The following is a 16,740-nucleotide window of genomic DNA, read 5'->3' on the forward strand; positions in this document are numbered from 1 at the left end:
AGATTCGATGCATTGTACTCATATGTGGTAACCTAGCAAAATATTCGTTCTCCTTCATTTCCTTTTGAGATATGTGAAAACCCATCAAACTTCTTTTCCTATTATATTTCATAATAAATTCTTTTTGAGATATATGGGATATTGTTGTAAATATGGTATCTCAAAAAGAATGTCTAATTTCATTCTATTAAGATAATATAAATGGGGTCGTTGATATGCTAATCATTTAATCTTCCAACGGTTGTCTCCATTTTGTAATAGACTCTTGTCATTCATTTCATTGACATTTACTTCTTTTTATGGTCATTAAACTTTGCTCTTTATTAGCCTATTTATGGTCCTTATTTTATTCTTATAAACGTTGGGCATCTCAAATTTTTGTGTAGATGACTTGTGTTGCTTATACATATTCTAGTCCTTTTCCTTGGGATAAATACAAAAAGAGAAATTTTTTTCACATATTATAGTGTGCTGGATTTTATTTCTTGTGAAATCTTTGTTAGATTCTGGCTCCTAATTTTGTACTAGAAGAGCTTGTTGAATCCTGGGGGATACATTTATACCGGGTGAAATATCCTTAAGGACAGTGACTTAATTGACATGCCTCAAGCTTTCAAGAATTCATACAGTGTTCGTGATCAAATATTTTTCATAAGATTTCCAACACAAAATTAGGTATTATCTTCATTATGTCTATCTTGAATTGATAGTCTTGTCGACAATCTTGTTTGTGTTGTGCTATTTTAATATGCCAGGCTATCTAAAACATATGCAGCGAATTGTTGTGCTCAACCTAGACTTGTCTATAGAGTGCCTCTTCTACCATACTGCCATGATAATGAAACAAGAATAATAAAAGATAAAAACTTTGAACACGTTTAATGATTTTGGATATAGAAGTATAATTTCGTTTATAGTGGTGCAAACAAATAAATTATGGTTTTTACCCTGCAATATCGACAAGATTTTACATTAATCACGTTACAACCAAAGTAGCAAGGTTTCCAAGAACAAGGAGAAGGAAGAAATGCCGCATGCAATACTTTAACTCTCAATGTACATCAAATCAAGAAAGAATAACTTAGGACAATTAAATTAAGTTTTCCCCTTGTCTCTCTTTTTTAGCTAATAAAGATAGAGGAAACACGTAGATGAGAGCGCTTGTTGCCGCTGAGTTTATATTTGCAGAACTTTTAAAAGTGGAGCAAAATTTAAACATAGGCCACAAAGAGATCCGGGAAATTTTCAGGAGAGTAAAGCAGCGCATAAGAAAGGGCTGGCCCGTCAAAAGTCGAGTTCCTTTGCGAAGGAGTTTAGAATCGGACAATTTGCAAGATTACCCTTTGTTGGGGTTGTCTTTAATTTTTGCCCCTCAAATTAGTGGTCTTTAATTTTTGCCCTTCGCTAAAAGCCCCTTGGTTTCGGGTTCGAACCCCAGCTCAGTAAAAAATTAACAAAAAATCGCAAGGCATAAATTGGGATTCGCAGGACATAGGCATAAGTTGGGTTTCAAACTTTGCCTTAAGGCAAAAAAAAAAAAAATTGCTGTAATTTTGCAAACCTGTACAAAATTAGCTAGGCCTTAAAGCAGAAGTTTGCCTTAAGGCCTAATTTTGGGTAAAGTTAGGGTCAAACTTCTGCCTTAAGGCGTAATTTGGACCCCTACTTATACCTTGCGAATCTCAACTTCTGCTTTGCGACTCCCAACTTATGCCTTGCGATTTTTTATTTTTTTTTACTAAGCCTGAGTTTGAACTCGGGACCTCTGGATGTTAAGCGAAGGGCAAATATTAAAGACCACCCCAAAAGAGGGATAACCCGCGCAAAAAAAATGTTTAGAATCAAGCAAGGTCTTTTTTAAAAAAAAATTATCAAGAGCAAGTTGGGTTCAGTCCCTCGACCTTATTTTCAAGAGAATTTAGGTCTTCAGAGACAAATTTCATTGATTCGAAGTATTTTGTAAAATCATTGGGGTAGGTGGACGTTTAACAACATGGTCATGATCTTCTAGAAAAACATTGAATATTTACACATTGAACATAGCCAGTTACCAAAACTACCAGGATGCCCAAGGACTGGGAGCATGATTGTTTTGTAATCTGCAAATACAACTCCGCCTCAATCTCGAGCAAGTTAAAATATATAAGAAATTAGTTCCTCTTACACAATATGGGAATAGCATAACTAATTTTGCAAGGAGCACATAGATCCGAAAATACTAAAGGCATCCATAGCTGGCTAGTAGCAGCTGGAGAACAGAAACTAAATCACACGTTGAAATCACAAAATATAAAATCAACTGAACGGTACTCGCGATGCACAAGGTTCCCTAACAAAACATCTTAGAAGCCAGAAAAGGACCAAGTAGCAAAAGCAACTGAAAGAGAATGGAAAACCAAAAACAAAATAGAAGTAAAGAAACAACATGAAGTCAATCATGTCATTGTTGGAGAAAAGCAGCAAGAATAAAGTAAGACCTTAGAGCAACAACAAAGGTAGCAATCAAGATTAAATATCCAATTCATCAAAAAGTACAAGCTAAAACGGGTTCTTTATTGCGGTTTAACTTAATCCCTCGTCTCTTCCCAGTGTCTTCCAAAACATCAACTAGAGATTCCCACTCCAATATTCATGTACACAATTGCCTACTCTATACAAATTTCAAGTAAGTTCTCCCAGATGTTGCAATCTACCAATAAAAAGTCATTCTACCACCTTTGGGAACCAGCCATCTCAGTCGGATAAAGAAATATCAGACTACAAAGATAGATGCAGAGTAGCAAGGCAGTAAGCGATTCTCAAGTATCAACATCTCTTCATTTATTCAGGAAGTTTCTGCCAGGCGGAACATCGTGATCTCTTGCTGTTTGAAGTACCGACGGTCCTCTTCATCAACAAGAACAAGATTCAAATAGTATTTCACACTAAATTTGTTGTTGATATTGCGATATGTTGGTGTCAGTTCATACGGACTAAGGAATAGTCTAATAGGTATTGATTCGCCTGTCAACCGAGCACAAATATCAACAATACATAACCACAAGTCAACGAAGAAGATGACTGCTCGACTACTAAAAGATGACAGAGTATACCTCTGACTGGAGCACCATCCATCAACTCAAACTTGGCCAGCGTCTCCGTTTCAACATGGGTATTTGCCCCAGAACCTGTTGATTCTCGGCGTCTAATCTCAAGATCCATGTTCTTTATCTTAATTCTTACAAGGAGAAAATATATTTTTCCTATGATAACATCTTTCAGATGATACCTGTTATATTATAATGCACATTAGAAGAGGCATTTCTGATCAATAGATGCTTCCATGCATTAAAAAAAAAACCAACATATACAGAAAATGTTTGCTTTCAGGAACAGAGCGCACATAAGCATACACTAACTAAACAAAAGCAGTTCCCCTCGTGCTAAAGTGAAACATCTAAAACGGAGTTAGTGCTCTTAAGTAAAGATGGCAACATTGTAATAATTGAGACAGTGAATAGTGTAAAAATCCAAACACAAACTACTTTTAACAGTTTACTCACTTGCTTTTGTTGTACTCAAACTCAATATGGAGGCAATCTTCAATTCCGACTTCCATCTGCAAGTTTAACCAATAGAAACCGATCAGCACCCTTAGCAGTGCAATTCTCCTCTCTGATAACTATTGTCATCCTCAGATCTAAATGTCTCAATACAATCACCATGTCAGCCATTTACTAGTACCAAGCCCATTAGTCAGACTTTTGAGTCGTTTACACCCAACCCAGCAAGCTGTTTAAATTACTTTCCTTTTCATGTGTCAGTGACAATGCTATATGTAAATGCAGAAAACACTGAAAAGGAATATTACCTTAATACTATTGTTAATTGATGGAGGCGGGGTATAGTTGCGCACCTGATTCAAAGAAGACAGACAAATAACTCAGCAAATACTCAATATCTGTATGAAACAGGTTCAAGTTGTAAACTAACTAGAAAAAAAAAAATTGAAATGCAGAAAGTATCATCTGATATCCAACCCTGCCCCTTCCCCCAAACTTATTTTCTTCTTTTTGGTGCTTCCACCAAAATGCCCTAGACTCCTTATTTCTTTGTGATGAATTCAGAATGCCTTAATTATTCAAAGGAAAGAGGTAAAGGCTACTAGACTAGATGATCAAATTTTGTGCTACACCAAATGAGTGGTGAGGTTAGGCTATTAAGAGGATGTGAATGTTTGATAAAGATACCAAGAACACAAGATTGATTTAGTAACTCCAAAAATTCCACAAATGGAAAGACGGAAACATATGTCATTAGGACATCATAAGGTTGTCGACTATTTAAGGTGGCAAAATAAAAAAGGAAGAAAGAGAATGTTACCACGAAGTCTTGATATTCAACTATGCTACCAGCATAACCACGGCTGATAGTAATTTTAAGGATATACCTAAAGCCAACACAAAATACAGAAAATTATTGTCATTAATCTGAAATAAGATCTATCAAGTTGCTGAGAAGACAAACATTTTAGCCAGAATATGCAAGCATGGAATACCAGGAACAGCAAATTCGAAAACTTAATGGGCACATGTACACTACACAAATAGAATGCCATTCTTTGATTCAACTCACCATGACTAAATTTTGGAGTACCTCCCTATATGTTAGTCCTATCTTCCATTCAGCTCTTAAAAATTTACATCACCCCTTTCAAGACCTCAATAAATTGATATAGAATGATAACCCATTTTTCTCTTTCTGGTTATGTAACTGTCACTTCATATTCTTCTTGCTAATAAGAGTTTTTTCAGTAAACTGCCTCAATTTCACACATTTGAGGTACTAAAGTAGCTCTATCTTTATTGGTGACGAAACCAAACTTTCTTGATTTTCCATGTAAAGAAAAAGGGTAAGCTGAGGGAACAAGAAAATGAAGATCAATACTGAAAGAACAGGTTTAAAATACACTCTGAGAAGTTCAGTCAATGTTCAAAGTCCAAACATTCTCATATGCCTAGGATAGACATTTACTAACAACTCAAAGCATCCAATTTTAGGTGAATATGAGGAAAAAGACTCCTAAGCCAAAAGAAATTCTGATAAAACGAGCTTACTCATAAGAATGATGCAAAATACACCTCAAAATCAAAAGTCTCTTACTCTTACACTCCCATTTAAAGCGTAGAAAGTTATTTTTTTTTCCCCTGACGATGGTGGTGTCCATGCCAACTTGCGCACGCCTAGAATAAATCCACCAATTACCTGCTACCTCCCACCAGCAAGGTACCAGGTAGTTCTGCCCACCAAGGCGTAGGCAATGTGAAGAAATCACCTAGTGTTTTTTGCCTCTGCTGAAATTTGAACCTGAGACCTCATAGTTCTCCTCCCACTACATTGACCACTTGGTGGCACCCTTGGATGCAAGGCATAAGAAAAATGTTACATAGCTCCTCTCCTTCTTTTCCTTCTTACTTCACTCTATCATCTCTAATTTTCATTCCCATCTTCATTCAACTATTTCTTTTTCTTCCTTTCATCAATTAGGCAACCATATTTGCAGAAATAGTTAACACCCCATATCGTCATGTGTTGCTAGCAACACCGTTCAATTTGCAAATAAACCATTATCTATGGACCTACAGTCCTACACAACACCTTTATTTACCCAAAATTCAGGGTAAGCCCCTTGTGTGATCTGGTGATGTTTGGTCGGAATAGTAGAGCAAATATACTCCACATAAAATTTTATATTGTTAATACAAAGTTCGATTTCAGTTTTGCTTTTGACATATAAATTACACATTATGTTATACAATGTTTGATTCCACTTTTTCTTTTCCGCATAACTAATAACTATACAATTTATGCGGGAATCTATGTATTATTTTATGTGGGACAAAATGTGAAATAAGAATGTTTGGATGAGCAATACATGGATTATAACAAAAACAACCCATCATGTAGTAGCCAATAATTTATTTTGTTAAAAGAATAAAAACATTTTAAATATACACTATACAATAATTTTTATGCAACCTATATTGCTTAGATCCTTTGAAATCCTTGTTGCAACCGATGTCGATCCGACACGATTCGGGTGACGGTGTGGGAACCGCACAGGATTTGGTCTACCTAGTTTGGGTGCTTTATCCTCTCCATGTTTATTGTACATACAACACCTACTCACTATCACGCATCCCTTTTCCTTGAACTTTAACCAGTGAGAACAGCCCATGCAAAGAAAGTAACATTTTGGGACTTTGTTTTCCATATCATTCCATAATATTTTGGTAACACCTTTGTCCTCCGAAGAACATACCAAGATCTCATCGCATGTCCTTTCATGCCATCCTATCACTACTTCCGCGATGTCAGTACTATAAGCTTTCAGAAGAAGGTGCTCCATGTCATCCTAATCCCAATCTTCAGTAGATCTCTGGAAAGATACATCCATTGGGTAAAGACAGGGACCTTTAATGTGAGCTTCTATCGCCGGTCCTTATTACTCCCTCTGCCCCAAATTATGTGACTCTTTTCTTTTTAGTTAGTCTTAGAAAGAATGATATCTTTCCATATTTAGAAAAATCTAACTTTAAACATACCATTTTTCCCTTAATAAGATGATTTATAGCCATAGAAATATCTATGACTTGTTTTAGGCCAAAAGTTTCAAAAGTTTTTCTTTTTACACTTAACTTGGTGCCCAGTCAAATACCCTTACATAAATTGGGACGGAGGGAGTATATAGCATGACTGACTTTCTAGAGACTAAGTCATTACATAATACCTAACTCCATATATATTATTCTAGAGATCCCACTATGCACGCTACACTCACTCACATCAAGCGTTCCTCTGGAAATTGCATCAATATCTTTTCAAAGACTATCCATCTGCCAGGGAAATTCTGAAGGAAGATTTGAGCTGAACAAGAAAAGCGCTCATATGGACTAGATGGATCCAGCGGCTAGATCAGAGTGAATCCTAGGCATGGGTTGCAATTGGGTTTTCGGAGTGCTTGGACAACAAGATAATGGCTGCAGAATTAGGAAAACCTCGAATATCAAAGGTAGCTACATCACGGCAAACGGATACTACTATTGAAAGACTGGTGTATTGAAGAGTCGCTGAAGAGCCAATACTTTCATGGCTGAGTTACTCGGTTCTAGTTATTATCTACGGATATATAGGGAATAACAAATAAGCAGAAATAAAGAATTGGGAAATCTTGAAAAAGTAAAATTCGCTTGTGAGAGAGAGAAGCGCTGACTTCTCACTAGAACTTGGGCTTGCAAGACTCATTGATGCTTAATCTACGGACTCCGATCACTTTTGGTCCTTTCACTCAAGATCTTCTCTCATCCCTCAAATCAAGTATTGGTACATATGTGAGTTCCGTTCGATTTTAGTCATTTAAGACCTAGCCGCTACGTTTGTTCCCAGCTAAAATCCATTTCTTCTGGTCTGCTTGTTCGCAGTGATCTGGTTTACAGCGTAACTTAAGCAAGTATATGGAAGAGAAATGTAAGTTCAATCTCAAAGTCTCTCTATTATCTGCATTCTTCAACATGGAAAGCAACGGTCCTTCTACCGGCCAGTGAACTGTATCAACTAATATTAAGGAAGCAGAATATCCATTGATGGGAGAAGCCGGAGAAGCCTAACTGAGATATGCGAGATTTTAATATTGTATCAGATGTAGAAGATAGAAGAAGAATGATCAGACCTGTTTATACTATATCTTCCAAATTTCAACATATACAAGCGAATTGTCAGAATCATATGGTCAAAAGAGACTTTGGTAATGATACCAGAAATGGGTGAAAACATGGGAGGAAAGAATTGTCAATATCTCTTTTGGTGTAGGAAAAGAATTGCCAATATAAATTAGTAAGTTCATAGTGAAAGGAAACCCAGCTAGCTTGATATTTTTTAATTTTTTTTTTGATTAAGCACCGGGTGTCCGGGTCTCTTTGAGCCCCGACTAATCTCGGGGGTGCACAGGCCCTCGGCAAGGAGTTTCCCGCAAGTGCACAACAGGTAATTCAGGGTTTTACCCCAGTCCGATGGCCCTCAGAAATTATTTGCACCCAATGGGTTTCGAACTTGAGACCTTGAAAGGGAGCACCCCAAGGCTCAAGCCAATTACCACCAGGCCAACCCCAGCTAGCTTGATATTGAGGCATAGTTATTATTGTTGCATGGAGAAAAGGATGTCGCAGGCAAAAAAAACTCCCTACAGCATAGAAAATGGAATTATACTAAAAAATCAGATATCAAAAGTTGGTCACACTGCATAGAAAGAAGCAATAATGTTCTGAGAATAGAGCTTTATCCTTATTTTTTGTATAATTTAAGATGTCTACAAAATTTGAACTCCTGGGAGTAGGACTTTTGTAAGTGAATTTGAAAATGGATTGGACTTCGTAGACTCCTTACCTGCCTAAATGAGTTAGTCCAGAAGAACTTTTGCACACTTCTAGTACCAACTTAGTGCTGTTCTTGACAATAAATTTTACTCTTTAACTATCCCCAAAAATAGGGGGTAGAGAAAGAAGCAGAGTTGGTTTGTATAAGAGTGAAATCATGACCAAGGGCAAGGGACACAAAAGGGTGGCTCAAACTTATAAGTTGGAGAAAGATTGGTGATAAAGGAGAGGAAGAAATGGAAATTTAAATAAACCAAAGTTGGAGTGCTTTTCTCTTTTGTATTTAATACCTTTACTTTAGTGGTCATATGCATTATCGCAATAGTAAGATGGTCATCCCCTAATATTCTGATTCATTAATTGGCTCTAGACTTTTTTTTTTTTTTTGGACAAATTAATGAGGAAATTTTTGTCCGGTTATCACATTTAGCTTTAGGGAATACTTCAAAAGTTGCAATTTGAAGGGTTAAGGGAGGGGATGACAATGTTCACATTTATTTGCTTGTATCTGTCCTGTCAAACACAATACAACAAGATTTTCTATGCATTTATTTTTTTACAAAGAAATACAACAAGCTTTCCTTCTGAAAATAAATTCATGCTTCGACTTCATATCACCTCTCAGCATTCTATGGCAACTTGCATAAGCAAAGCCATCCATGATCCAGACAGATCATAATTTCTCTGGGAAAGAATAGGCAATCAGCTAGTCATCAACTTTCCTTTTATGTTCCTTTTACGTTATGATTTTTCTTTTCTTTTCTTTTTTTTTGTTTTTTTGTTTTTTTGAGAAAAAATCCTTCTACATTACGAATTATGATTAATATCTCCAGAGATCATCCAACAAGTCAACACTCTTCTTATATAATAGCAAGACAGAAAATGCAACTTTGGATATCTGAAAAACACTGCAACCTGTTTTGATACCAATAAATGTAGCTTCCATTAATTGATAATTCTCATAAAATTTAATCCAAAACGGAAAACTGGGGAAAATAAACAGGAAATAATGATGCTCAACCTAGTAGGAATCATCACTAGTCTAGATTCAAATCTATATACAGTAATAAATATAAATTTTCATGGAGGAAACAAACAATTATAAAGTCACTTCATCGAGACAAAGCAAGGAAGAAACATTATATATAGAAGTATCATATATATGCTGCAAGGTTCCAAACAAAAAAAACTTACCTTAGTCGAACATTAACCCCATTATATGTTTCATAGGGCATTTCAACAGTTGAAAACTCAAAAGGATATGTTTTCCTTTCATAAATTTCACCAGGAACATCCAGTTCTCTGACTGCAAAGAGAAATATTAAATGGAGTAAACGAAGTAATACAAGGAAAGAAGACCAGTAACAAAGAAGTATAAGAAAAGTTTGAGAGCTCTAAATGGATGTCAAAGCAGTAGACCTGACTATTTTATATCAAATAAATTATAACACCTAAATAGCATACCCACTAATAACAAATTTGCATACCCACTAGACAACAGCTCAAACTGAAAATGCCTAACTTATTGCAGTACAGCAAAGACGAGTACAAGTAGCACAAGTTAAAAGGTTAATGTTCTGCAGCTAGGTTGACAGGAAAGATGTATCTCAGGACCATGGATAAATAGAGCAAAGTGAAAGGTTCAAGCAAAAGAATGAACAGGGCTGCCTGGCACCACTACAATGCTGTGATGGGGGTAGTAGAACAGCAGTAGACAAAATAGGGGAAGGAGAGTCTAGCAACTCAACTAAATTTCCTAGGAAAAAACACTAAAGGGATGCTGCATAATGCACCTAAGAACAATAAAGGCTATACAAAAATAATAGAAATTATTCCTAATTCTATATTTTTGACCATGAAGCAACTAAAATATTGAGAAGCTGCAAAATTTAGAAGTCCAGCTAAAATTAATGATAAATAAAATTTGGTCTAAAGCTTATGAATCAACTTCTAATACAAGTAAAGTCAGAACAAAAGCGAAACATTAGACTACTCGTCTAGGTCAGGAAATATGGGAAACTCACAGCAAAATCAACGTACTAGAATACCCCTATACTCTAAAAACTTAACATAATCTGACTTGACAGTAGCTCATAAAGTCAGAAGCAACAGTCGAATCTAAACAACAAAACCAACATAGCATGTTTTCACCCAGCTAAGGAATAAACTTCTCTCTTCCACTTTCACTTGCATCATCTATGAAATACTTACCAAGGGAGGTGAAGTCGTAAAAGTTTCCCCTGTCAAAGTACATTTCTGGACAAGAAAAAGATTGCAACATGAATTATTTCTCCACAGCAGGAATATCGGGGAAAAAAAGTTAGATAACCAGAGATGCGCAATAAGTAGATTGCTACATAGCCAGATAAGGACCACAAATGAAACAATTATACAGCAAATAACTACAAATTTATCTGAACTAAAAAACTTATCGCAAAGCAAACATGAACGTACAAGAGAGAAGCTGCAAGGAGGAAAGCTTGCTTTCCTTTTTGGATAAGTCAAGCAGATGTTCAAATTGTTGAATGCAATTTAGCCGTTAAAGAATACACACAGAAAAACTATACCAGCAACCAAACATTTATCTGAACTAAATAGTTGTATCAAAATCAAACCTACAAAATGGAAAGCTAGTTCTTCCTTTTTTGAAAGTCAAGCAGCTGGTTCCTCACACATAATGAAACATTATAACCATGAATGATGTGGCAAGGGTAAAAGGAGAGGAAAAGGTCAGGCTTATTTATTGAAATACATAGGATAACTGAATATGAAGATATATGCTACGGACTGATAACTGCAGTCATTTCTCAAGTTTATTGCAAGCAGCATGCTTCCTATGTAACAGACAGTGTTGTCAAAGGAGCGCTTAAGCCCTAAAGCGAGGCTTAGAACATGTTGATTGCTTCGCCTTGCTTAATGTCCACTTTAGTGTGGTCATAAAGGCTCTAAGACATACTTTTCCTAGCCAATGAGCGTTTCCTGAATAGGCTACACTAAACAATTGATATTTCACTTTATCGTATTTTTTTTTTCAATATCTTTGTCTATGTATTCGTTATTCGTTCTTATAATTATTAGTCTTGGACTAAATATATTTGCATTTTTTTCTCCATTTGCACCTTTTTTTCATTAAAGCCCGTGCTTTATTTGCGCTTAAAGCCCCAACAGACCTTAGAGCTTTTTTGCGCTTTTCACTTTTGATAACACTGGTAACAGATAAACAGATTTTCACCGTAACCTTTACTTAATTGCCAGTTACGCAAAGTGGTTACTTTAGTCCAACCCACCTTGCACACCTCAACGAAGGAAAAGAAAGAAAAAATAGAAAGCAGATCATGGAAAGTATTGGGTATATTGACACGTGAAAAAGCTCAAATTAAAAAAGATCAATTTAACTCCATTCGCAATCTGTACACTTGATTCGAGAAGGACACGAGACTGCAAATCGCATGGGGACAAAAAGTTGTTAAAGATTGTCACCAGTTAAAGCTCACCTATCTGACCAAGAAGCTCAACTTTGATCCCATTATGTTCAACCTTCTTTCCTGATACTGGTTCTACAGAAATCTGAAGTCATAATGAAACTATATTCTCAAGGAAAGGTGATGAAATAAACAGATACTTTTCTACAAGTAACAAATAGAAGAGTATTTAAGAATCATAAGTTAAGTATGCTACATGAATAATACCTTTCCAGCAATGTTTTCTTGACTTTGGAAGAGTGGGACCATAACAGTTTGACCATTTTCCTTCTTCAAGGGGACCTAACAGAAAATAGAACAGCAAGCAAACAGTCAACTTGTAGAGTCAACAAGTCTCCAGTTTTGTTATGAGACTTCTTCAGTTGAGATAGGTTGCACCTATTTTTTTCTTTTCAATTCTTAGTTTTTATTTTCCCGGATAAGTGAGATAGGCTGCATCTATTTACATGCACATTTTAGGGCAACACGTCTTGTTTCACAGTACATCTGCTTTACACTAATTAGACACATAATTACAGCATCCGTCTGATCTGGACCTATTGATAACTCTATTAAATTCCTTAACTTTAAATTTCTAAATAAGTTATATTCTTCATCACATAAACATAATACAGTTTCTCCTGTCACCTTTTCTCTTTAGGCACAAAGATAAACTGGCTTTATGGTTTGATGATTTTTGAATATCTTTAAACAGGAAATATCATGTCCTTATTTTCTGATAATTACATTATCTGTCATGCAAAAATAGTTTTTTTTTTTTTAGGGGGAGGTGAGGGGAGGGGGCGAGATAGGTTTGTCATATAAAAATAGTGTACCAAAGTAGATTAAAATGAGATTTCATAGACAGCAAGCAACGAGGTTGAGCTTTGATCCATAATTGATGAATTTAATATCAGGGAAAGAGACCAATTAGCTGTTTGGGGGGGGGGGGGGGGGGGGGGGAGGGGGAAGATATAGTTTCTCAGCTACTTTTTCCCATCCAGGTTGTGAAGTTTATATTGAGCAACTTCTGCTTACTGGCTGTCTTACATCACTGAAGACAAAAGTGTTCCAACTAACATGACTAAAGCTCCTGATCAGGTAATGCAATGAAAATGACAAAAATAATAAGCACATTCATGAGCTGAAGTTGCTACACGTAAGTGTAGATTATTTCATCAACGTACGGCAAGGGGCATCATCTTCATCGACAAGTGTTATAAACATGAAAAATGCTAATACTGAGAAACAAGACACTGATAACGTACCTGTTTGCGGGATTTTCCATCACCGAATGTGATTGAGATGTTGCATGCTGGCTTGAACGCTCCAATTATATAATTCTGCAAGAAGGATGCCCAATCATTTTAAAGAGCAGTAATCATGGCATATGTCTTAAAAGTTGGTATTTTAAGCATTTAGACTGCATACAGAATAAGCTGAACCACAAATACGCATGCGGGGCATATACCTCATATACATGAGATAGCCTAGCTGATGTTGAAATTGAAGGCCAATTACTCATCACACATAGGTAATTATACATGCATATCTGTGTCTTTTTTGTGTGTGTATGTGTGTCTGATTGTACAATCACACACACACACACACTTAAATCATAATTCTTATTATATAGACTATGATTCCATACCAAAAAAAGTTCAAATTCCTTTTCAGTTTTGGAGTTCTCAACAACAAACACCTACCCCTCAATTAGAATAGCAATTCAAAAAAAAAAAAAATAGATTTGATTGTATAGTGTATACCTGTTATGTACACAAAATTGGCAGTTATTTTATTTTCGTCGAGTACTCGATCTCACACACACACACACACACAGAGCTATGTGGTAGCATAAAAAACATATGCGCAATAACAATAAGCAATTGGTGAAACTTTACCATGCTATAAAGAACTGAATAGTGGACCAAAATCCTATCTTAGAAGAACCTGCAAATGACATTGTTCAAGATTAGTCCTAAGAAACACACACGTCATTCTAAGAAATTTCTACATATAACAACTATCAAACACACCAGCATTAAATAAACGATTCATAGATAGACATATTTGTAGTTGAAGGGACATTTTAAATCAGATAAAAAATTAAGGACCCGTTTGGCAATGAGAATTATTCACTTTTATCCGGAAATTTTCTTTTTCACTTTAATTGAAAATCAGCATTTGGGCATGAAAATTCCAAATACAACTTGAAGTAGTATTTGGAATTTGGAAAACACCTAAAACCTTGTTTTCACTTTTTTCCTTTCGAGTACATCCGAACAACCAAATATTGTTTGCCAAAACTATAACCAAACACAACTCCAACTTCAAAAATTCCAAATAAAGTGAAAAATATTTGGTTTCTATGGCCAAACGCCAACTAAGATAATGAAATCAATTATTGGGTAACCTGAATGCATTTACGTCTTTCACTGAAAACACACAATGTGACCATAAAGATCTCACTTTTAGACCTTCTTTTCTCTTTATTATTTTTCTGCTAAATCTTAGGAGAATTAGTCAATAAGATCCAAAGGCAGATTAAGCTCACGTTTGGCCAAAGGAATTTGAAACTTGAAAATTTGACTTTTTGAAGTTGTGTTTGGACATGCATAAAATTTGAAGTTTTGATGAATGAAAGTGAAATTTTCCCCAAAAAATGGTCTGAGCCAGATATCTGTTCAATCAAATCTCATGGCCAAACAGATATTTGAAGATAAAATTTCAATATATGATCCAACATCTCCTAGCTTAAGTCAATAGAGAATTAGAATGCAAATAAACTTGTAAAATCACAGAGAACAACGAAAAATCAGACTGGAGCCATTGTAAGAGCAAACACATAGAATTAAAACCAGTTAAACAGCATAATTGAAACCCAATTCGTAAATTGGCATTATACACTAAAATCATAGGAAAAATGAATTAGGGTTTTGAGTGATCAAATTAGAAAATTAGAAGAGAGCTTACAAAATGGATGAAGAGATCGCGGGAGGAGAGAGGAGCAAGTACGCACAGTGGTCGAGATGGAATGTGTTAAAAGTAGCCAACAATGGGGGTGTTCAACAAAAATACAAATATGCAACCGAACACTGAAGAAAGGGAAATGGGTAAAAAAAAAAAAAAGGGGAAAACCAACTACACTACTAATTAACTAGTAAGTATTTGGCTAGATCAAATTTGGTGCTTGATTAGAAGGAGACATAAAAGGTTCTCTATGTAGTCATTGACAAAGTTAATGTATCTATTTGATTTTATGGATAATTTAAAAGGGTCATGTATGTATTTCGCCTATAAATACATGTTAGGGAAAAGTATGCGAAATATTTACGTCACGTAGCCCATATTTTGAATTTGTTACCTGATTTAGCCCATATTTATATATAAACACCTTTTATATACAAGATTGATGCATTATGTATAATACTTTCTCCAAGTGTAATGTTGTAAAATATTGTATAAAGTGAAATATGGCTACCTGGCGTAATATTTTTTGTTGTTTTATTTTTAAAATTCCTATATTTTATCGATAAATTATAACAGAAAACATTCAAATGTATCCTTGCAATATTTCAATTGAGTGACTTTACCGCTAACTACACGTGTTAACTCAATTACATATTAAATGATTGTGAAACAACATGAAAGCTTTAAGAAGATGTTTGGTAGACATGTCTATATGGGGACAAACGTATATCTAATTTGCAAGTTCAGTTATGAAACATGTCGAGTTTTCTATCGATGTTATCCATTTATATGATGTTTGCTTAATTGCATAATTTATACATGTATTTATGCATATGCAATACATTGATGTAACAACTCAATCCCTCATTTGTCTATAAATGAATATTATTATTATTTATAACTTATTGTTTTTGTTAGGGTTGAGTTCCGAGAGGTTCAGATAGAGTTTGGGTCAATTTTTTACTCAAAAATAATTCGTGTCTGGCGCAGATCACAGTGGCTTGGTTGTGATGGCGAAGTCTGTAAAGGTTTGGATTATCCGTGAATGCGAGAGAGATGTCAGTCGGTGGCTTCCGTAATAGCGAAGTCAGAGACTGCAATAGCGAGGATTGGGCTTAGGCTCAGAGTTTGCGGACGAGATGTGAGGTCCCCGAAGATGATGAGGGTCTATCACGACCCAAAATCCCCAAATATGGCTAAGTCCCTAAACAGAAATGAATTGCGGAATTAAGTAAAGGAATCATAATAAGTCTCAATATAAGTCTAAATAGAAATAAGGACCATAAGTAGTCCAAGTCAATACATTTCCCCAAAACCTAGAAGTCACGGTACATGAGCAACTAAATCTAAATACAAGTCTGAAAATACTACATAAACTGTCTGAAGTGAAGAAAGACAGAAAATAAATAATAGAGTGAAGTCCGGTGTTTTGGGACCCTTATTAACATACCCTCAACTCCAAAGATGCGCCTCAACCATCAGCAAAATCACGACCTTTACTCGCCCTCGGATCCAAACCTGCACACAAAAGGTGCAGCAAGTGTACAGTGAGTACAGGAAGCACGCATACCCAGCAGCATCCTTGACCGACCCTAAACTATAGCGATGGTGAGGGATGGTACTTCTTGCTTAGTTAGTTAAAGTATACAGTTTATAAGAAGTTCAACCATTAAAATAAAGATTCTACAATCAAACCAAGTCATAAAGTACATCACCTTTCGAGGATCATCATAAAGTTTCTAACTTTACTTCAATTAGGACAAATACAGCCATAGAATTTCAACCTTTACCCATATCGGGCATCTAATCCCACAAAGATCCCACCTTTTCATCATATTAAGCCAGTTTACTCATAAAGGTCCAAATTTTATACTATTTAAGACCTTATATTAGCAAAG

General features: G+C 35.6%; 1 protein-coding gene across 1 annotated transcript; it reads right to left on the reverse strand.

Annotated features, from left to right (window-relative positions):
- Positions 1 to 2,485: 2,485 nt before the first annotated feature.
- LOC132612634 (vacuolar protein sorting-associated protein 26A) lies at positions 2,486 to 15,068 on the reverse strand. The gene is made up of 12 exons (XM_060326749.1): positions 14,846 to 15,068; positions 13,774 to 13,822; positions 13,141 to 13,215; positions 12,101 to 12,175; positions 11,906 to 11,978; positions 10,623 to 10,667; positions 9,606 to 9,717; positions 4,363 to 4,429; positions 3,851 to 3,895; positions 3,543 to 3,598; positions 3,093 to 3,268; positions 2,486 to 3,003 (listed from the first exon to the last, which is right to left on the reverse strand). Exons 2-12 carry the CDS (start codon positions 13,774 to 13,776, stop codon positions 2,825 to 2,827), a joined length of 906 nt encoding a protein of 301 aa, XP_060182732.1. The 5' UTR covers positions 13,777 to 13,822; positions 14,846 to 15,068; the 3' UTR covers positions 2,486 to 2,824.
- Positions 15,069 to 16,740: the final 1,672 nt, after the last annotated feature.

The sequence above is a fragment of the Lycium barbarum genome, chromosome 10, assembly GCF_019175385.1.
Source record: "Lycium barbarum isolate Lr01 chromosome 10, ASM1917538v2, whole genome shotgun sequence".
Taxonomy (NCBI): domain Eukaryota; kingdom Viridiplantae; phylum Streptophyta; class Magnoliopsida; order Solanales; family Solanaceae; genus Lycium; species Lycium barbarum.